Below are 21,733 nucleotides of genomic sequence, written 5' to 3'. Positions count from 1 at the left end.
TGATGGAAAAGCACCACGATCAGACAGATGCAGACCAAGGCGTAGTATAGAAACAATTTGGAATTTGGCTAGGCAGCCTCTGGACAGAAGGGGAGCTGGTGCGATTTATTGCGGGGCTGGGCGAAGAAGTTAGGGATGAGGCGAGTTAAGTTAGGGTAGGGGCGAAATTAATAAGCTTGGGCGAATTTGTGGCATGGCGAATGTTCTTGGGCTAGGGCGACTGCAGAGGAACTGGGTAGGGGCGAAATCAAAATAGTGCAGGGGCGAGAGTGGGTGGGTAGAGGGTAGGGGCAAGGGGTAGAGGGTAGGGGCGAGAGGGGGTGCTGAGAGGGTAGGGGCGAGGGTTAGAGGGTAGGGGAGAGAGTGGGAGGGTAGGGGCGAGAGGGGTTGCTGAGAGGGTAGGGGCGAGAGTGGGAGGGTAGGGGCGAGGGGTAGAGGGTAGGGGCGAGAGGGGGTGCTGAGAGGGTAGGGGCGAGAGGGTAGAGGGTAGGGGCGAGAGGGGGTGCTGAGAGGGTAGGGGCGAGGGGTAGAGGGTAGGGGTGAGAGGGGGGGTGCTGAGAGGGTAGGGGCGAGGGTTAGAGGGTAGGGGCGAGAGTAGAGGGTAGGGGCAAGGGGAACTGGGTAGGCGCGAAAGTGGAAGGGTAGACGGCAGGGGCGAGTTAGATGGGTATGCTAGGCAGGGTGGGCTGAGGCGAGTTTTACAAGTTAGGTCTTACTTAAAAATCGGTCCCAATAGAGAGTTTTACAAGTTAGGATTTTACTTAAAAATCAGTCCCAATAGAAAGTGAACTTAGTGAAAGGGAATATTCCTACTCAGAACAGAGCTGATAATATTCCGAAATAACAGCCTTATCAAAGAAAAGAGTGGAGATCAAAGAAAAGAGTGGAGATGGGATATCCTCTTTTGAAGAACTCCATAGGGAAGAGAGAGACTGATACAGAGAAGCAAAGATTCTGAGAGTGGAGATGAGACAGCTGGATAACCGTGGGTTGGAAAGAGTGGAGATGTTCCCGAGATAAAATAAATCAAAAGACACGCTGAATCTAAGGCAAAATCAAGTGACTTGTTGAATGAAATGAAAGCAGATCCGAGATCCTTACTGGGAGTACAGTCGAGATGAGAAAAAGGGAATTAGAAGATCAGAGAGAGGATTGATTTTTGCTTACAACTTAGATGGGATGGAGAAGACTCGGTGATAGGGAAAATAGTAGAAAAACGGAAATCATGAAGAGGAACAATAATAAGGCTACTGATGAAGGGATAATACCACCATATTCAATGAAGTATACTATCACCAGGGCCAGTGATGATGGCAAGTCAGCTCTGGTGATGGTAAATCTTGAGTCTGGATCCATTTACCAGTGGTAGGGAGACACCTTCAAGAGTGACTAACTGGACTGCCCCCTGCGGTAAAATCTCTTCCACCACGAATGGCCCTTGCCAAGCTGGAATCAGCTTCTTTGCTTTTTTCAAATATTTTGCCTGGTAGAGTAGCACCAATGTGCCTTGCGTTATTTTCGGCTTGCTGCGGTGGCGATCATGCAACGCTTTGCGACGAAGTTGCTCCGCTTGCAGAGCATGAGAAGCTAAAAGGCGGCTTTCATCCAATAAAGTAAGACGGGATATAGAAGCAACTTCCATGCCCCAACTTGCACGCAAACTGCCCACCCTAGGGGATCCCGAGTTGAACTCAAATGGAGCTATGGCTTCCAAACCGAAAGCGAGTTGAAAAGGCGTGTGATTCATTGTTGCTTTGAAAGATGTGCGGTATGCCCAAAGACTGCCGTGCACAGCCTGAGCCCACGATGCTGGATGGAGATGACATGCTTTCCGCAGGAGTGCGATTAGAACCTTGTTGGTGCTCTCGGCCTGCCCATTGGCTCTAGGGTAATAAGAGCACGACTTGCGATGAAAAATCTTGTAATTGGCCAGCAAAGTTGAGATCATGTCATTGACAAAATGACTGCCCCTATCACTGGTGATCTCTAAGGGACATCCAAATCTGCATAAAATATTTTCATATAAAAATTTAGCTACTGTATTGCCAATGCAATCTACTGTCGCTAGTACCTCCGCCCACTTTGTTGCATAGTCTGTAGCCACTAGCAGATATTTGCGATTACCTGGTTGAGCCGAGGGATATATTGGACCCACAAAGTCCAAGCCCCATCTCTCAAAAGGTAGCCACGCCATCGAGACCTGTAGAGGACGGTTGGATTGCTTACTTGGCTTCGGCCCACAACGCTGGCACACATCACAAACCTTAGAATATGTTATTGCATCCTTAAAAACGTAGGGCCACCATAGACCACTCTGAAGAATCTTCTGGGCAGTAATGTGACCAGGGTAATGGCCACCAGTGGAACCATTGTGGGCATCCTCCAGAATATGCTCCACCTCATGAGGCGAGACACAACGCTTCAAAACACCATTTGGTCCCGATTTGTAGAGCTGGCCCCCAATCAGAGTGAAAGGCCTGGACTTCAACAGTGCTTCTCTGGGTACAGCCCAATAGATAGAAAATGTAGGACCTCACCGTACCATTCCAGTGTTGTATCGATTTTAAAAAGACTGCTATCTGGAAAGTCATCCACAATCCCGGTAGCTTCTTCACCTGTGTGAATGCGAGAGAGGTGGTCAGCCATTACATGATGCTTACCAGGACGGAGTACCACTTCAAAATCAAACTCTTGGAATAGGAGGAGCCATCGCCATACTCGACCTGCGAACTGTGGCTTATTAGGAAGATAGCGCAAGGCATGGTGATCAGTAATAATTGTGAAGTGGACCCCTAGCAAATAGTGACGAAATTTTTGTAGAGCATACACTATAGCCAACCCTTCCCTCTCTGTGGTGCTATAGTTGCGCTCTGCTTTGGTGAGCAGGCGACGTGCATAATGTACAGGGCGATCCAAGTTGAACTCTTTGCTAGGCTGAGTCAGCACAGCACCCACAGCCAGCACTTGAAAAGGTAGGCCCCAATCCGGGGCAACTAGAATAAGCACTTCAGTGAGGCGTTTTTTGAGGTATGCAAATGCTTCGGCCTCAGGTGTTGACCACTGGAAGGGAACAACAGCACTGGTGGGCCGGGTCAATGGTTGAACCACCTGTGCATACATACGTATAAACCTGCGATGATAGCCGATGTGGCCCACAAAGCTCTGAACACCTTTGGGATTTATGGGAGGAGGTAACTTCAAGATGGACACTATCTTCTCTCGGTCAAGTGCTAAACCTTGAGCAGACACCACATGGCCCAACAGTGTGCCCTATGTGACCAAAAAATGACACTTGTTCGGATTGAGCTTCAAACATGCCTCTCTGCACCTGAGGAAGACTGCAGAGAGCTGAGCAAGATGCTCCTTTAGATTTTCTACTGGGGTCGAACATTGAGCACCCGAGAAGGTGGAAAAGTCGTCCATGAATATGCGAAGGTGATCAGTAAGCAGAGGACAAAAGATGAGATATACTATGCGATTGAAAGAAGGCGGTGCATTTTTAAGCCCAAAAGACATTCTAGTGTAGATGAAAATACCCCAGGGAGTCACAAAAGCTGTTTTGATTTGGTCGTCAGGATGTATTCCTAATTGATTGTAGCTGCTGAACCCATCCATAAAACTATACAATACATGGCCAACGACATCTTTGAGGACTCTCTCAGTGAAAGGTATCGGAAATCCATCCGGAATTGTCACCTTATTCAGAGCCCGGTAGTCGACGCAAACTCTAATTTTGTTGGACTCCTTTGGGGCAATAACCATAGGGGACAACCATTCTGAGTGCTCTACTAGTACAATAATACCTGCTTCTTGCATTTTTTCCAACTCGATTTTGACTGCTTCTGCATACTTGGGATTCAGTTTGTAAGCCCGTCCTCTGACCGGCTTAGCCCCCTCAACCAGAGGAATTGTGTGGACTCCTAGCTCTGCTGGGATTCCTTCCAAATCGTGGTAAGACCAGGCAAACACATCCTTGAAAGAGCGCACGAAAGAGATTACAAGGTCGAGTAGAGCGGGGTGATCCCATAACCAAGTGGCTAACAAGATGGGCTGATGGTTGTCAGGGCCGCCTAGGTTGACCTCTCTGACTGGGTCAGGCGGTGCAGTGGGCGAGGCTGCGTCAGCGAGAGAAGACCGTGCCGCCTCTGTTAGCTTTTGGACATTATGAGCTGGCGTCTGATCAATGTTGAAATCAGCATACTCTTCCTGCAACCATCCTGATGGAAGCTCTGCAAATGGTAAATCCTCAGATACCTCAAAGTGCTCCGGCATGGGTGGAGAGTCAGATGGAGCAGAGGCTAAGGAAGGAGCTGGGGTGTTGGCCAACTCTTGCAAGGGAGACTTTTCCCCCCTTCTATGGTGGGTTATAGGCTCACCCATGCCGATGGTTTCCATTAAGGGACCCTCTCAAGGATGGGCACCAGAGACCGGTCCACTTGGTTCTGGCTCACTTGGCTGACTGGGATTACTGGCTTCAGTTGTAGCTTCAGGTCTAGCTTCAGGTGTAGGATCAGGGGGAGAGGGTGAATCTGTTGGCAAAGGTTGAAGAGAGACTACATAGCATGGCATCGAAGAGGTAGCTTCTAACCACTGCAGTAAGTCTTCATCGGACCCATCAGGAGGGACCGGCTGCTCCAAGTCAGGGTTGGACTCTGCTGACAAGGAGCTATGCTAAACGACCGGATCCATACCTCCTTCGAGACGAATTTGTTGCATTGGAGAGCCAAGAGTATGTATCCACATGGCGTCGTTTCCCCAATCGTGAAGTGCTTTCGTATGTCGCAACCATGGCCTACCAATCAGCAAGGGATAACCTCCCTCTACCTGGGGAAGATTAACTACCACAAAATCCAAGTTGAAAGTGAAATCTTGTACCTTCAGAGGCACCTTGTTGACTATGCCCACTGGGTAGACTGTTCTTTGATCGGCCAATGTAACAGTGAAAGGAGCAGGTCGGGTAGGCTATAGACCTAAGGCCATCATAGTGAATTCGGGCATCAAATTGATTCCAGATCCACCATCAACGATGACGCCGGGCAGCTGGTGCCCAAGAATAGATACATGGAGACGAGGACTTTTATAATCGGTGAGTAGAGCAGATGGATAGGAAATCAAATAAGACTCTGAGGACTGCACAGGGAGGTGCCCGCCACTAGGCCCAGCCCCCGCGTACAGAGACTGAATGACTGACAGGGTGTCACCTCTAAGTGTTGCGTCGAGCCTTAGCATGTCGTATAGTGACACCTGCTGAAAAGTATTTTTCAAGATGGCTTCTGCTGTGGGCTTGGCGCCTTCAAACTGGGCTCCCTTTGGGACCTTAATCTGTTCCAAGTCATCCACTGCTTCCAAGAAGGCTCCATCAATGTCAGATAACAGGGAAGTTGGTTTGCTCTGAGCAATTTTGGAGGACTCGTCCTTTGGGTCAAATAGACCAGCTTGAGGAAGTGTGGACTGGCGAGGTGGACCTGTGGGCAGACTGAGACCAAGAGCTGCTCTTTGTGCCCAAGTAAGGACACCAACAGGCTCCTACACTTGCAGTGGCTTAACCACATGAGTAGCATGTGATGGTTGAGGCACGGTGTTCACAGTAATCAAGTTTATCTTCGGGAAGGTGAATTCTTGCTGGTTCTGAGTCGAGCTTGAAGACGTGGATGCCCTTTGCGTGGGACAATCCTTACTGTAGTGATCCTTCGAATAAGGGCAATGACGACAAGGAGGGGACCCCTCAGGTAAAGGACACTTGCTCTGATAATGCCCATATTCTCCACATCTGTAGCAGAGTATGGGCCGATTGGAAGGACGAAACGGGGGACGAGGTGGTTGCTGCATGGAGTTGGAGGCTGAAGTGTAGAAGCTCTGAGGGATTGAGGTGGCATTAGTATTATAGAAACTTTGAGTCGGGAAAGTACTTGACATACCTTGGACAGCAGGGGTATTGAGCAAAGATGGCATGTAGTTGGGATGGCTGTAGTGGGAAACCATGTTGGATGCTGGTGCTAACCCCTGTTGGAGAGTAGGACCAAGACTTTGCTGTATTTTGTGCAATCCCTTTATATAGTAGCAATCCTTATCTTCACGACCCGATTTTTCGCAGAAGTGGCAATAAGAGCGAAGGGGACAGTCCTGTGGAGGGTGTCCTGGAGAGCGGCATGAACTACACCATATCATAGCCTTAGTCTCCTGCTGAGACCTGAGCTCTTCTAACTCTCTTTTACGTTGATCCTAAGCCTCTTGATGTGGAGGCTTCTCCTGTCTGAGAGAGAAGGATCTCTCTTCGTGAAGGGCCCGCTGTAACTTTAGGGCTTCCAGTTCCCTTCTTAAAGAAGTCAAGGGGTCTGATGGACTGTCCACGAGTACAGGGGCAGTATCTAACTGAGGAGAGTCAGTGAACTGCCTTCTTACTCCCTCTATTCTAGTAGCAGTAGCAACAAAGTCCTCCAGACTGGCTTCAGGACGGAGACTTTCTTTGAGCTTTTGTTGAGAAGTCTTAGGCAGAGCCTTCTCTACCCACTTCTTCACCATGAATTCCCCTGGTTGCTGAGGCAGTTTGGCGACCAGGGACTTTGTTCTGGTCATGAACTCTGCAAATGTCTCCTTGGGCTGGAGCAACAGGTTGGCCAACTCATCTAGAATCTTCTCTTGATAATCCCCTGGTCGGAAAGCTTCACAGAACTGCTGTCTTAACATGGTCCAAGTAGTAAAGTGGTTTTCAGCAAACTGACTGTACCATTTATCTGCAAGACCATCCAAGGTGGACGGGAAGAGCACCAGGTATGCGTCTTCTCTGTTGAGGCCACGACCTCTGCAAAGAGAGACAAACCTCCGAGCATGGTCGTCTGCATCTTCTGCGGAGAGACCTTTAAAGGTAGGGAACTTGATGTTCACCTTTGCCAAAACACTTGTGAGCTCCTCCATGGCCTCTTGCTCCTGAGTCTGTTGCTCCCTAGCTTGCTGTAACAAAATGGGGAAGAGCCTTACCAGAGAAGGTGACATGAAGGATGTAGAACCGGTCGAAGGAATGGAGGTAGCCGTATGAGTAGGTATGGGTGATGGGGTTAATATGCTTCAACTGGGCACCAAGGGTTGACGCCTTCTGTGGTAGTACTTCAGAGGACTCAGTAGTGCACTTTGACGCTCCAATGACCTCCTTGTATGTGTAATGCAGTAACCGCCAACCCCACCAAGATTTGGACAAGAAGACCCTCACTTGGGCAAGACAACCTTCACTTGGCTGAACTTTGGTCTAGACTCTACTAGACCAGGGCGAGTGACTAGACCATCTGGCCTGGACCAGCACGAGGAAGGACTAGACCAGGGACGAGAAGGACTAGACCAAGACGAGAAGGACTAGACTAGGACGAGGACTGGGTGGACCAGGGCGAGAGAGGACCAAACCAACAAGGCGAGAGACTAGACCAGCTAGATTAAGCTGTCAAGGGTGAAACTGGACCAGACCCCCAGGCTGCACAGGCAAAGCGAGGAAACCAGCTACTCAACACAGTGGGACTTCAGTTAAGGTCCCACCGTGATCGCCAAAATGAGAGCACCTGTAGCGCGGATAATGTGTCGTGCTCTCTACAGTGTGGGTGCCCCTCAGCGCAATGTGTGTGACAATCTCACTCAAACAAATGGAAACTCTCTCAAACAGAATGAACACAGAAACAATGGATAACAACAGAGACACAACAGTGGACCAGAACATGTGGACTCGACTAGCTCAAAGAACCATGTACAAACTCTGGTGTGGCAGTACACTACAAGTTATTCCAGTTCAGCCCGCCACCTTTCAGAGCCAGCATGCTGTCTTGGATGGACAAGGAGCTAGATACGAGGCTATGCACTCAGTTTTTCCACAACCCACGGCACATCCTGGGTATTTCGGGGGTGGATCAGTGTTCCAAAGTATGGATGGTTATGCGCCTGGAAGTAAGCCATACATGCCAGGAACAGTGTTCGGGGGTATGCAAGACATCATGCCAAACCCCATGTATGGTAGTATCGGCATGCAGCAAGGTTTCCACTACAACCGGGGCCAGTTTGGGGTGCCACAGGATCATTTTTGCATGGCTGGTTTTTCTGGACAGCAGCCAGATATCGCACCTCTGACGCAAAATGTGAATGGCCAAGACGTGCCGATCATGCCTACTACAGTGCCCATGTTGCAATTTTCAGCAGGATAGACCTTAAGAGTGGGTACCATCAAATTCGTATAAGGCCAGAGGATGTGCACAAGACTGCGTTTAGAACGACATTTGGTCTTTATGAGTTTCTAGTGATGCCGTTTGGGCTAACAAATGCTCTTGCCACATTCAACAGAACGATGGACCGGATTTTCCGCTCGCATCACGTTCTTCGATGACATGATAGTGTATTCGAAGAATGAAGAGGAGCATAGGCGTCACTTGACCATTGTGTTTGAAGAGCTGCGCAGCCACAGGTTACGTGTCAATCCTAGGAAAAGTGAATTCTTCCTCGAAGAGATCCACTTTCTGGGCCACATAGTCTCAAAGCATGGTGTTAGAATGGATCCCGCAAAGGTCGAAGCTATCAAGACATGGCCAGACTTGAAGACTGTGCACGATGTCAAAAGCTTCTTGGGATTGTGTTCCTACTATAAAAGGTTTATCAGAAATTTTGCAAAGATAGCATCGCCTCTTCACGCTTTGCAAAAGGAGATGGACCCAAAAAGAGATTTCAGCTTTTAGTCTCTTAAAGGAAAAGTTGACTTCAGATCCAGTTATTGTTTTGCCAGATCTCAGGAAGTCATTTGTGGTCCAGTGTGACGCGTGTGGCAGTAGCATCGGAGCAGTGCTAACGCAAGACGGACGGGTAGTAGCTTATGAAAGCCAAATTTTGCAAGGGCCAGAGAGGACTATGCAAGTCTATGAGAAAGAGCTCTTGGCCGTGATTCATGCGCTTTCTAGCTGGAAGCACTACCTCCTAGGTGCTGATTTTGTTGTCCAAACAGATCACCAGACCTTGCGATACTTCTTGACACAGTCAAAGTTATCCGAAAAGCATATGCGATGGGCAAACATTCTTTCCATGTTCCACTTCCAGATTATGCATGTGGAAGGCAAGAAGAATGTTGTGGCTGATGCATTATCAAGAAAGCCACAAATTTCAGCTGTGTCAATTCCTTATCATCATGAGTTAGATGACATGAAGGAACAGTATACTGCTGATGAAGATTTTACAAGGATCTTTGAACAGTTACAAGAGGGGCAACATCACGAGCACTACCTCCTCAGAGATGGTTTTATGATGATGCATGGCAGACTTTGTGTCACTAGGCCACTGCGACATAAGGTCATGGAAGAGTGTCATGTGGCACCGTATGCAGGGCATCGTGGCATGATGCAACAGTTAAAGCGGTAGAGACATTCTTCTATTTGCCTACCTTGAGGAGAGATGTGGATGCCCTTGTGCGATCATGCATAGTTTGCCAAAAGGTCAAGTTTGACAGGCAAAAGGCACCAGGGTTGTTACAACCACTGCCGATTTCGGATAAGCCATGGCAAAGCATTGCTATGGACTTTATCTTAGATCTTCCAAGGATGCCAACAGGAAATGATGGTATATGGACCATTATCTGCAGGTTCAACAAGCAGGCCCATTTTATCCCTGTCAGGAAGAAGATAAAATCTGATCAGATGGCACGCTTGTTTATGTACATGTGTTTAAGTACCATGGTATGCCACAATCGATTATCAGTGATCGTGATCCTCGCATGACCAGTTTGTTCTGGAGAGGATTGTTTGAGAGCATGGGCACTACGCTCAAATTCTCGTCTTTGTTTCATCCACAAATTGATGGACAGTCAGAAGAGGCTAATTCTACTGTCTTAGATCTGCTGAAATGCTATGTGTCAGATAATAAAGGCAAGTGGGAACAGTATTTGCCTATGCTTGAGTATGCGTACAATAATACGATGCATTCGTCTACTGGCAAAGCACCTATTGAGATTGTTGAAGGCGGCAAAAAGGTTCCTCCCATTTTGCATACAAAGGACAAGATCTTTGAGGCAGATCGATATGTTGAGAACATGGATGAGATGTATAAGAAGATTAAAGTTGCCTTGGAGAAGACTGAGGCAAAGCAGAAAAAGGCTGCTGATCGTCACCATCGTGAATTGCTACTATCAGCTGGTGATTGGGTTCTGTTAAGGTTCGAAAAGGCAAGGTTAAAGAAGATGAAGGGCAAGGAACGGTTGTTTCCTAAGCTCAGCATGCGTTACTATGGGCCTTTTCAAGTGCTTGACAAGATTAGCAATGTGGCTTACAGGTTGAAATTGCCTGATGCATGGAAGATTCATAATGCATTTCACGTGAGTCTTCTAAGACCCTTCGTGGGTGATGTGCCAGAAGATATGCCAGATGAGGATCAGCCAGAAGTTGAGGAACTTGATGAGATCCTGGTACCTGAGCAAGTTTTGGCACATAAGGACAGAAAAGTTAAAAGGACAAGTTGCAAGACGCTATTTGGTGAAGTTCAAGAACTATCCGCCTATGGATGCAAAGTGGATGGAAGAGCATGAACTGTCAGAGTCACCAAATGTATTGCAGCTTTACCTTGAAGCCTTTGGGTTACAACCTACTTATGCCCCAACCCAACGTGTGCAAAGGAGGGGTAATGATAGAGCTAGTACATCAAATGTACATATGAATTCAGTGTAATAGATGGAAATGACAAAAGTATGAAGGCCTCATTAAGTCATTTGTATCTATATGTTATGACCTTTCTTGCGGATACATGCGATGATAAAAGAGTGTTAATAGCACAAGATCATCAGTGGCGTGTATTTATGGTATGCAATCGAGGACGTTTGCGATTTCAAGAGGGGGGTATGTCACGGGGACGTGGCAACTGTTAACTATGTCACGAGGACGTGGCAACTGCTAACTTTAGTTGTTGGTTTCTTCCAAGGGGTTTTGTTTTGTTTTTGAGACCCTCTTCTTGAAGTAGCAAACGGTCGGACATTGCATGGCCAATGTTAACGGTAGTTTCACCCGCAGATGGGTAGTGGTCTGCACTGGAATTCGTATGGTAAGAGGATGTCTAGGCGCAGAGCAAGATCATATAGGTCCCCCCGTCGCACTTAGCAAGTTGGTGGATACTAGGAAGTGAACTCAATTAAGGCGTAAAGTCAAGGTGGGACTACCAACGAAAAGTATCCGACAGTTGGGCCACATTGCACTTTTGGATGTGGTGCCAATGAGGATAGATGGTCAGAAGACCAGTGGGAGCCCAACGGAAGCATCTCCTAAAATTTAGGGAACTGCTATTTTGGGCCGTGAAATGTGTTCGCGTCATTACCTCCGGTATGACTAGGGAAACATTTTGCAACTCTGAAGCGAAGTCAACTGGGCAACCGGTCAGGATATTTTTAAGCAGCGAACCCGAAACGGGAAAATGCTTGTAAATGCGCCAAGTGTCACATTTTCATGAACTTTCCCCTTGCAGAAAACTGGGCGGTGATTTTTAAGCTGGGAGAGGCCTCATTTCAGCTTTTGTCACAGGTTAAGAGCTGTGGAGTGCTTCCTTTCCCTCTCATGTCCAGTGTGGTGCTAGGAGTGATGCCCTACACACTACACACTGCTCTCTCTCCCCCATACGTGCAGTTATGTGATGCCCCACAAGAGGGCTCCTAATTTGACTGATGTACAGCTGTGTGGGTTCATGCTTTCGTGCTGAGGCAAGAGCCTCCTTGAGCAGGAACAGGGGTAGCTAGCTGCTACTCCAAAGCAGGCACTGGTGAGGGTCATAACCTGACCATACAGGTGCAAAATCAGCGCTGTGTATGCACTGTAATTTTACTATTTTTCAGCCATATGGACGCCAAAACCTTTGGGAATCGTGCCCCACTAGCAGAGACAGTTAGGGGACTGTTTGGGGCTGAAAACAGGGCAAAAACCAGTAAATACAACGTGCTGAATTTACTGTTTTTGGGCAGGAATCAGAGGCTATACGCCAGTAGAAGCGAGTTCCAGCAGGGGAATTGGTTTCGTGCAAGTTTAGGGGCTGTTATGCTGCCGAAATTTGGCCAAAACAAGCGGTATCTAGTGGGATACAGTTAAAGGATTCCCAGGACTCTTCTTTGTACTTTACCCTCCTAAAGAATAAAGAAATACGGAAAGGGACGCCAATTTTGGGGCCTACAGGTTGTCGGCGTCTGCTCGGAGCATTCTAGCTTCCGAGCCGTGTGTGTGATTAAGTGTTAATTCCCGTTACAGGTCTCTTTTGCAAAGTGCTCTGTGTGTGTGTCTAAAGTAAAGAATTTCGGGTGAAAGCCAATGCCTACCGCCCTACGGGCCGGTTTCACCTGCCCACCTCCAAACGCTCACGTTGACGCAAAGAGCTTCCCAGAGTTCAACTTTCTGCGAAGGTAAAGTGCTAAAAGGCCTGTTTTCACATGGCAATTCCAATTTTCCATAGGGTTTTGTCATGGATTCCTCGAGCTCGGGTGCACATCGTGAAGACGCACAAGGTAACACTCAAATTCTGTTCACACATGCTCTATATACATGGATTACAAGTACTTTTTAGAGCCTCAATCAGAGCATATCCGCTCTGGAAAATGTAAATGTTCGGACAAACATTCGTTTGTGCTCTCTCAAAGGAGCCATGCAAGATGCTCTCGAAAATATGGCTCAGTCAAAGACCACATCTCCGATAACGACACCCATCCTCAGCAATTGCGGACGCAGATTGCTTTTGGGTGTTCAAAAGGTGGTCCCACTGCGACAATTTCGTACAAGACTACCAATCTCTTCAGGGAAGAGAGAGAATGTACGGAATTAGCTATAAACAACTGGCTTCATCACTGGACTACGTACTTTGATCTCCATGGGGAGCATGAGGAACGGAGGATTCAAACGATTCCTCTCTATTTGCACAATAAGACGCTTACGTGGTGGCGTGATATGACAGAGAAGCCTACGACGTAGGCTGATTTTTGCGTGAAATTCAAGAAGGATTTTACAAAGTTACAGAGTCTTTCGATGAAAATTATGTCTTTTGATAAGTATACAATAACTTTCAAAGAAGCACTCACCTTCTGCAAGGTGGAGTCCACACATGCCGTGCATATGTATCTATAGGATCTACGTGAAGATTATTGTTGGGCCTTAGTTAAGGATAAAGCCCCAACTGATGTCAAGGATGTTGTGGCAAAGGCCAGAATGTTCCATTTGATAAATGGAGTGAATTATGAGAAAAGAAGAAGTTCAAATCACCAATCCGGCGAGGGCACTTTGAGAAAGCGGCCCCGATTCCAGCAAAGGTCCAAATCGCCATCGAGACCTTCTCTCAATACCACCTCTCGTGGTGCTCAAGAGAAGAAGAAAACTAAAAATGTTGTCATTGCTGATGCAATGTAAAAGGGAGCTTGTTTTGGTGGTGACCCAACGGGCCACCAAATTAAAGACTGTCCCAAGAAGAAGACCAAGAAACAGCAAGGAATAAGCACGATCTTCTCCGCTTTCCCAGAAAGGACAATGGTCGTGACGTGACCGTACTCCTTGATAATGGTAGTTCACACAATTTTGTGGATGCAAAATTGGTACAGAAATTGCACTTGCAGAAGCCGGACAATGACCATGGGCACAAGAATTGCGCACTACCACCAACTATTTCTACACATCTCTCTACCTGGGTTTATTATACGCCCTATATACATGGATACACACCTCCCACATGGTATCAGGGGTCAATTGGACAGAAAGTTCAACCAACCACCCTATCACCTTTCCTTCTGATAATTGTTTTGCTTGATTCCAAAAGGAGGAAAAAGAGGGATGTATCTTATTGCAATTATAGCATCCCGGTTTTTTGATAGTGTACAGTTCTTGAATGAGTCTTGAGGTCAAAAGAAGGCCTTTGATATACTGGATTGGTAAGGCTTCCTTGGCACTACTGCATAGTGCATACAACTGAAAGGTAACATGTTGCGACTTGCTTGTATGGCCCTCGCATACAAGGTACTTTTCTGCATTTTAGTAAGTTAAGAAGGTAAGGAATTTAAGATTTACAAAAGTGCCCTCCCTTTTCTTTGCAAGGAGAATGAACTCTTGCACTGATATACTAATGCAGAAAACCCCCTAAACCACACCCCATTTCCCCCTCCCCCATCCCACCCACCAAGGTTTAAAATATAAAATTAAACTTTTTAAAAAAATGAAAAAACTTCTTACTTTCTGAAGCCATTTTTTGAGCCGAGCATGGGGTATTCCTTCCTGTTTGACGCGTTTTTTATTGTTCTTGATTTCACAAATGGTCTCCAACATAAACTGCATCTGTACAATTAAATCCAACATGATGAGTAGCCTACTCTAAAGACAAGAGGCACACATACAAAACACAGAAGAGGACCCATGGAGGGAGTCCCAGGCAGCCACCACACAGGAGGAGACAAATCATTTTGAAGAAGAGGAAGAAGGGGGGAAGAGAGAAGGAGAAAGAAAGATTTTTTTACATCTAGTAGAGGCCGAAGTCCCTCTATGAGACAAATCCAATATACATGTGTGTGTCATCCATCTAGCGGGAAAGGATAAAAGTACACCATAACAGAATGTGGTCGTATGGCAAGGAAACGCGGGGCCGGGCCGGGGGGGGGGGGGGGGGGGGGGGGGGGGGGGGGGGGGGGGGGGTTTGGTTGTTGTAATATTAACTTTCTTTATAGGAAAAATCAAGTACCTTCTGGGAACCCTTATGACTCGTAAGAGAGATGTGATTACACAAAATATTAAGTACGAGAAAGAGAATATTAACATTCTTTATAGGAAAAATCAAATACGAAGTCTGGTTTTACAGTCCAATTCAGGTAAGGAAGGCATAAATAGCATTGGAAAAAGTACTACTACCTTCTGGAAACTCTTATGACTCGCAAGAGGGGGAGGAGGAAGGGAGGGGAGCGGAGGGAATATAGTATCTGAAAAAACACACAACACACAAAACAAGAAAGATATCAAGCCTTACCCTTTTACCACTGCAAAACTGGGTTCCAGATTGAGCTGCAGTAGCCTTCAAATCCTCACAGCGCTGCTGTACGGAAAGCACAAAATCTTTCATAGCTACTGGATCATCAGCTCTAAGTCCCATTCCACATGCTGCAAACATTAAGGATGAGCAACAAGCCAGTGAGCCAAAGAAACCTTTAAGCCTCCTCTTGGAATGAACCCTTTGGGCTGGTCTGACTAACAGAACTACACAGCAGGGCACATGATTATGTCTTGCATATGATTCATAATTATGCCAAGAAGTAACCAAAAGCCCTTTATTGATGAAACGTAACTTATGAATCATCCAAAATACAAGCAATATCCTGAACTTTAAGCAAATCCAACCAGACCTGAGCTTTGAGAAGACACAAAATAGACACATCTGAATGCCCACACATACACCACACCGGCAAAAATAAACAGCAACACCACGTACTTTGTAAGACTGTCAAAATCATCGCCACATCCTGTTCTGTCAAATCTCGGCTGAGTGAGCCCAAGAGATCATAAACCAGACCACTGCACAAATAGAGTGTGTAAGAAGTTTTCTACCAATGGGGGCAAGAGAGGCAGCCAAATTGATAAGACAATCATAAAATTTAATAGAAGCTGCTTCATAGTTGCAATGAGATAGCAAGCTCAAAACTCCTCATTATCATCAACATCCTCATCACATAATACATCAGCTCAAAGCATATGGGGAGGGGTACAATCATATGTGGGCTAATGAGGTGCACAATGGAGAAAGTATACAATGATGATCATCCAAGGAACTCTCTCATGGGTCTCTGCAGCATGGCCTCAATGTCCTCCATGGTCAGCCACCTACTCATTAGCCACCGAAACCCCGCAAAAACATTTTGCTGCTCCCCTGTGCAACCCTCCTGCTCTACCGCCTCAGCCCACCAAAGTCTTAACACACAGAGCGTGTGTGCACACACTTTTTTTTGTAAATCTGCACACACACACACACACACGTATACACCTACACGCACACAAAATCACACTCATACTCGCTTCTCAATCACGCACACACTTCTTGGGTTAGGTAGAGGGGTGAAACGGAGTTTGGGTAGAATAATATGGCGCCATCCTTCACTATTTCAGATGATCTACGGCAAAAGATCCGCAACCATATTGAGAATCTCCATCACAAAGGCTTCATCAGATGACTAGTAGGATGCTTCTACACAAGGGTTAAAATCCGGTAATGGCTAACGAGATGTTTAGCCATTATGGATGAAGGTAAAGTGGAGGACATCATTTTGGGCAGAGGCACTTTTATTGCTATTTTCTCATCACAAGAGCTCACCTCTAGGGTAGTCGGGAGGCCTCCTCTCACCATTAAGACGGATTGATTTTCCTGACTCCATGGTATGAAGATTATACTTCAGTTGCTTTTGAGGACAGATGTCAAGTCCCGAAGTATCCTGTAAAAATTGCTTTTTTAGAGCTACCAACACAGTTTTGGTTGCCTGATATGTTGAGACAAAAGGGATCTATTTTTTCGTGAGTTCAATATAGACTCAAATATCTATGCCATCTATTGAGGTGGCTACCATCCCTTCCATTTCCGGATTCTATCACTTTTGAGTTGAAAGGACTCAAAGAGGATTGTGATTACAGGCAAGACAGATCGATCACTTCCGTACCATGTGATGGGGTATCTAGTGAGGGATTGCCATAAAGGGCGAGAACAGAGACAGATCAGTCGTAGAAGAGGACGGCCCTCTCAGCTAGAGAATACTTAGCACAGTTCTGCACAGCACCAAGATCCTACGCAACAATATGATAGCCATCCGAGGCAGCAGCAACGCAGTGATGATCACACATAGAGATAGCGACAGAGACATGTAGGTAGACAGGAGCAAATACAGCCTATCCTTGTTTACAGACGGGTAGTGAGACAGAGGATTGATGAGGCAAAGCAGCCCCCAGATAGAGCTCCTAGGAGAGGCTACCAAATCAAGATTGAGGACATTTCAAAGCAGCTGGACAGACACACAAAGCATGAGGATCAGCAGTAGAAGGCGGTTCAGGATCAGCCTGAGGTGCTACAGGATAGGCAAGTCCAACATGCTACAGACTCTTTGAAGATTCAGAGCCAGCAGCAGCGCAGTCATAGAGACAGAGACAGAGACATGTAGGTAGGGTATTTACAGCCTATCCTTGTTTACAAACAGGCAGAGACAAAGGATCAATGAGACAAAGCAACCCCCAGATAGAGCTCCTAAGGAGAGGCTACCAAAACAAGATCAAAAGGACATTTCAGAGCAGACAGACAAAGCATGAGGATCAGCAGTCGGAGGCAGTTCAGGATCAGCATGAGGTGCTCCAGGATAGGCCAGTCCAACATGCTACGGACTCTTTGGATATTCAGTCGCAGGTGCATCTTACAACAGGCACTATTGGGGGACACGAAGGGAGTGAGTCTCCTCGGCTAGTTGAGAAGTTTGATTATTTGGTCAATTTTACATCACCGGCAGATGTCACGTTATCCATGTGTTTGCCTACACTTGTGGTCAATGCAGATTTCTAGTGATATTTTTTAAGGGGCGGGCCACTATGTCTCGACATGTTTTTCCTCCAGATGTCTGCAGGACGCCAGACTTTTCTTGGTCTAGAGAGTTCACCTATGATCAGATTTAGACTGCAAATATTACATGATATCTTCTGGTCAAGGGAGACAGTCTATTATGATATCTTAAGAGGAGCAGACGATAGTGGAGGCCAGATATTACATGGATAATAGACAATTTGCAGTTTTGTATGAGAGTAGTATTAATGATGCTTTGGGGAAGCTGGTTTGGTCAGAGAAATGCTCATCTTGGTACCTTCCCTTGGCCTTTGTATTGAAGGACAAGTGGGTTTCTTCTGCCCCTCTTATAGTTGGTTGTGCGAGAGATCTCCACCTTATTTTGGAGTACCACATCCAGAGATGATGGAATGGATGCAAATGATTTTGAAGGCACGGCACAGGGGTTTCTCAATCCCTTGGCTTCTATGAGCTGTTGTAGGATTTTTCTGATAGCGGACACTTTGTATCATTTTGGTAGCTAGCACTGGTCTTTATGATTTTGGTACACCGCCAGAGATAGAGAGAACCAAGTCCAAGGGAGTGGAGTTTGGACCAGGGCCTTGGCCTCCTACGTTTGCATAACTAACTCCCACACCTTTCTTCCATTCATACTACAAAATTTGGTAGGAGATCCTTGTTGAGCTTGACACCTTGTACCAACTCAAAGAGCCTGCTTGACTGCAGAGGACATTGTGCTTGAGGCTTTTCCAGCGAGTTCCTAATTCGAACTAGAACTTGTGGCATAAGAAAAAGATAACTTTCTTCCTATAGAGTATTAAGCGTAGGGCTTTGCTTTACAGCATCAACAGGCAATGTTAACATGAGGCCAAACTCTTAAACCTTTGACTGTGGTTCGCGGATTGCAGTTTCTTGAATTAGCACAGGACACCTGTCGACCACATACTTTGTTCCAGAATTCAAGTGATGATACCAATGTTTATGAAGCACCCACCATTGTTCTGTCCACCTGTCGACCACATACTTTATTCCAGAATTCATTTGATGATAACAATGTTTATACAGCACCCACCACAACAATGGTGCCAATGGCAATAAAACTTCAAATCAAAAACAGGAACATTACATATGCACTCAATTGAAAAATTTACCACGATATCAATTTGAAGATGTAGATGTAGGAGAACAGCAGCAACATGTTCCGCACAGCTAGACCATCTTCCCTCTTGCGTTGTTCCTACAGTTCACATAAAAAGCGCACACTGTAATAATTGAAAAAAGGCTAAGTATACAAATATGCTGGAGGTCAAACAGCCTCAACAGAAGATCATAACCCAAAAAACAACAAAAAAAAACTCACTCCAAATAGACTAACAGTACATAAAGAAAACAAGACACTTAAAAGCATTGAATAATTATTTTTTTTTCCGAGAAAAAGATCCTTCTATTAGTTAATGAAAACTGTCCATAGGGCTACAACCACCTCTGCAAGAGAGGGCTACAACAAGCATGATGGGGAGACTCTCCCAATGAAAAAACAGCATATATACAATGAGGCTAAATCAAGAAAAGGGAGGAGGGAAGAGCCACACAGGTGGATGGTAGTGCCATCTGAGCACCCCCTGGACTATGGTGTAGAAAGGCCAAGGGCGCAAGAGTCGAAGGAAAGCCTCGCGGCGCTCCCGCATGCGGTCGGAGCTGCCCTGTAGTCCCTCAAGCTGTCCTCTGAGAGTATGGATCAGCTCTAGCCAAAAGTCACGAACAGTCTCTGCTGGTGGCACAGGGCGAGCCTCAAAGATGCGGAAACAGCGGGCCCGCCAGATGAACCAAAGCGTCAGGCCACTGATGAGCTCCCAACACTCCTCTCTCTCACTGCACCACTCCTGTGGAGTAAGCTCTGTAGCAGGCTGGAGTGTAGGTCGCACCCCCTGCATCACTATCATCCTGCTGGTGGAAGATAGCTCAAACTGAGGTGTCGGGCCCATGAGGGTGGACCAAGCCGCTGCCCCCCAAGTGTACTGTCGAACCGTGGAGAGAGCAGGCATCAGCAGAAGAACTCGTAGCCACACCTGCTGTGCCGAGGGACAGTCCCAAAGACAGTGACGCTGACTCTCCACCAAATGGTCACAAGCTGCACATGTGGCCGAGAGACCACTATGCACTAGCCAGCTCCCTACTGCCGTAGCTCTATGTGCGACCAGCCACTGAAACAAGGTGACTTGCCTCGGCTGTCTGGAGTCCCACAACCTCTCCCAAAAGTCTGCCAAGAACTCGACTGTGAGACCCTCCTCCTACCAATGACGTGCTGCAGCGGGGAGGGCCTCTCTGTGTGCTGCTAGTATATGACGTCCCAGTCGAACAATGTACTGAAAGAACGGGACTCCTATGTGGTCTGCAAAAGAGAAGGGGTCCCTCCATAGCCACTCACCAGGATCCCACTGTACTCGTGCCAACGGACATCACTCCCAAGGCCATAGCCTCCAGTGTCCTGTCTCAAGAACTGTTGGGTAAGGGTCTATGACGCAGGTCCTCCCACAGATGCCCACTACTCGGATCCTCTGAAAACAGCACTCTGCTACCTGCGGGGCCTCTACTGCAACTCATTGTAGTCGTCCCCCACCCTTAAGCTCGAAGAACAGGGCTGAGACAGACTATGAGCAGGCCCTGACTAAAATGAGAACCTCCAGTCGTGTGAAGGCTCCCATCCACCGGGGTGCTACAGGCTCGAGAGGCGTGAGCCACTCACCTGGAACTGACTCTGAGATGTCCTAACACATGCTTTGCACCCCTCTCATGCCCTGTAGCTGGAAACCCTGCACCTCCTCTGACAAACCTGTGAACTCTAGCCAGTCGCCTAGAGAGCGCGCTGGACCTGCTGCCATGGGACCCCAAGAAACATGAGGCCGACTACCAACCAAGTGGCCTCTCTGAGTGCTAACCATGGGGTTCCAGACAAGGGGCTGCCATAGGTGCTCCTCCGTGCACGTCGGCTGTCTCTGCTCCAGGCCATGCCGTAAGAGCTCCCAAGATCGAAGCAAACTCACAGCAAAGCGGTCCTCCAGTCTCCTGCTCAAACCAACTCGGCGCAACTCTGTAAAGATCTATCAGGTCGAAGGTTGCCAAGGGCCTCCTGACTGAGGCACCCTGGCACGAAGCCTCTGCAACAAGAACTCCTTCCAGGGCTCCTCTCCTGGAAGAAGTCCTCTGACTACGAACTTCCCAAGAAGGGCTCTGCTCTGCTGTGCTGGATCAATGATCCCAAGCCCTCCCTGAGAACAAGGAAGTGTGATGACCGACCAAGCCACCTTGGCTCGGGCAATCTGAGTGTCACGACCTGACCAAAGGAAGTTCCTGATCAGCCTCTCTACCTGGCTCATACAAGAACTCAAGAAGATCCAGCAAGAAGTGATGTACCCCATAGTCGCCAACAACACCTTGTTGGCAACTACTACTCTACCAGCCAGTGAAAGTCGTGCTGAGCTCCAATGTAACAGCTTTCTCCTGATGGACAGGAGAAGAGGAGCAATCTGCTGCTCGGGGGACAAGTCCAAACCAACCTGACAACCCAAGTACCGAACTACAGTCCCTGGGGGAATCCACCTGAAACCCTCTCCTGGCATCCAATCTGGCACAGGAGCACTGCCAACTGAGAAAGCCACTGTCTTTCTCCAGTTGATCAGCGCGCCCGATACACAACAGAAGGTCTCCAAAGCCTGCTCACATCTGTGCAAATTGGCCTCCTGGCCCTCTAAGTACAAGGCTGAATCATCGGCAAACTCAACGTCCAGTAGCTCATCTCCCCAAATAGGGAGTGCTAAGCCCCGCAGACCAACCTGCTGTGACACCAAAAACCTGCTCATCGCCTCCGCATAGAACAGAAAGAGAAAGGAGGCAAGAGGACAACCCTGTCTGACCGAGCGTGTGAGCATGAAGCGCTCACCTCTACCTCCTGCCAAAAGCACCTGACTGTGAGCCTGTCTGTACAAAAGCTGACACCCCTCGAGTCCAAGCATCTAAGAAGCCCATCCTGCGAAGAGTGCCCTCTAGAAAGTCCCAGTCAACTCTGTCGTATGCCTTCTCAAAATCGAGAAGAAGAATCACAAGGTCCTCCCCACAGAGCCATGCTAGGGCAGAAGCCTCCCAGAAAGTGAAGATATTGTCAAGGATACTGCGTTCCTTGACAAAACCTGTCTGAGTC

General features: G+C 47.4%; 1 protein-coding gene across 8 annotated transcripts in view; it reads right to left on the bottom strand.

Moving 5' to 3' along the window:
• LOC147457666 (MIF4G domain-containing protein / MA3 domain-containing protein) overlaps nucleotides 1-21,733 on the bottom strand; it is a 116,523-nt gene that overhangs the window by 73,686 nt on the left and 21,104 nt on the right. For all 8 annotated transcript variants that reach the window (XM_086512519.1, XM_086512520.1, XM_086512521.1 and 5 more), the window contains exons 6-9: nucleotides 18,687-18,772; nucleotides 15,436-15,518; nucleotides 14,977-15,107; nucleotides 14,193-14,294 (exon numbers count right to left, since the gene is read on the bottom strand). In XM_086512519.1, the coding sequence (XP_086368645.1) occupies nucleotides 14,193-14,294; nucleotides 14,977-15,107; nucleotides 15,436-15,518; nucleotides 18,687-18,772 (402 nt within the window). The remainder of the gene's footprint in view (nucleotides 1-14,192; nucleotides 14,295-14,976; nucleotides 15,108-15,435; nucleotides 15,519-18,686; nucleotides 18,773-21,733) is intronic.

Source organism: Adiantum capillus-veneris, chromosome 5 (genome assembly GCF_014529385.1).
Source record: "Adiantum capillus-veneris isolate H3 chromosome 5, ASM1452938v2, whole genome shotgun sequence".
Taxonomy (NCBI): domain Eukaryota; kingdom Viridiplantae; phylum Streptophyta; class Polypodiopsida; order Polypodiales; family Pteridaceae; genus Adiantum; species Adiantum capillus-veneris.
This window is presented reverse-complemented; position numbering and strand designations above follow the sequence as displayed.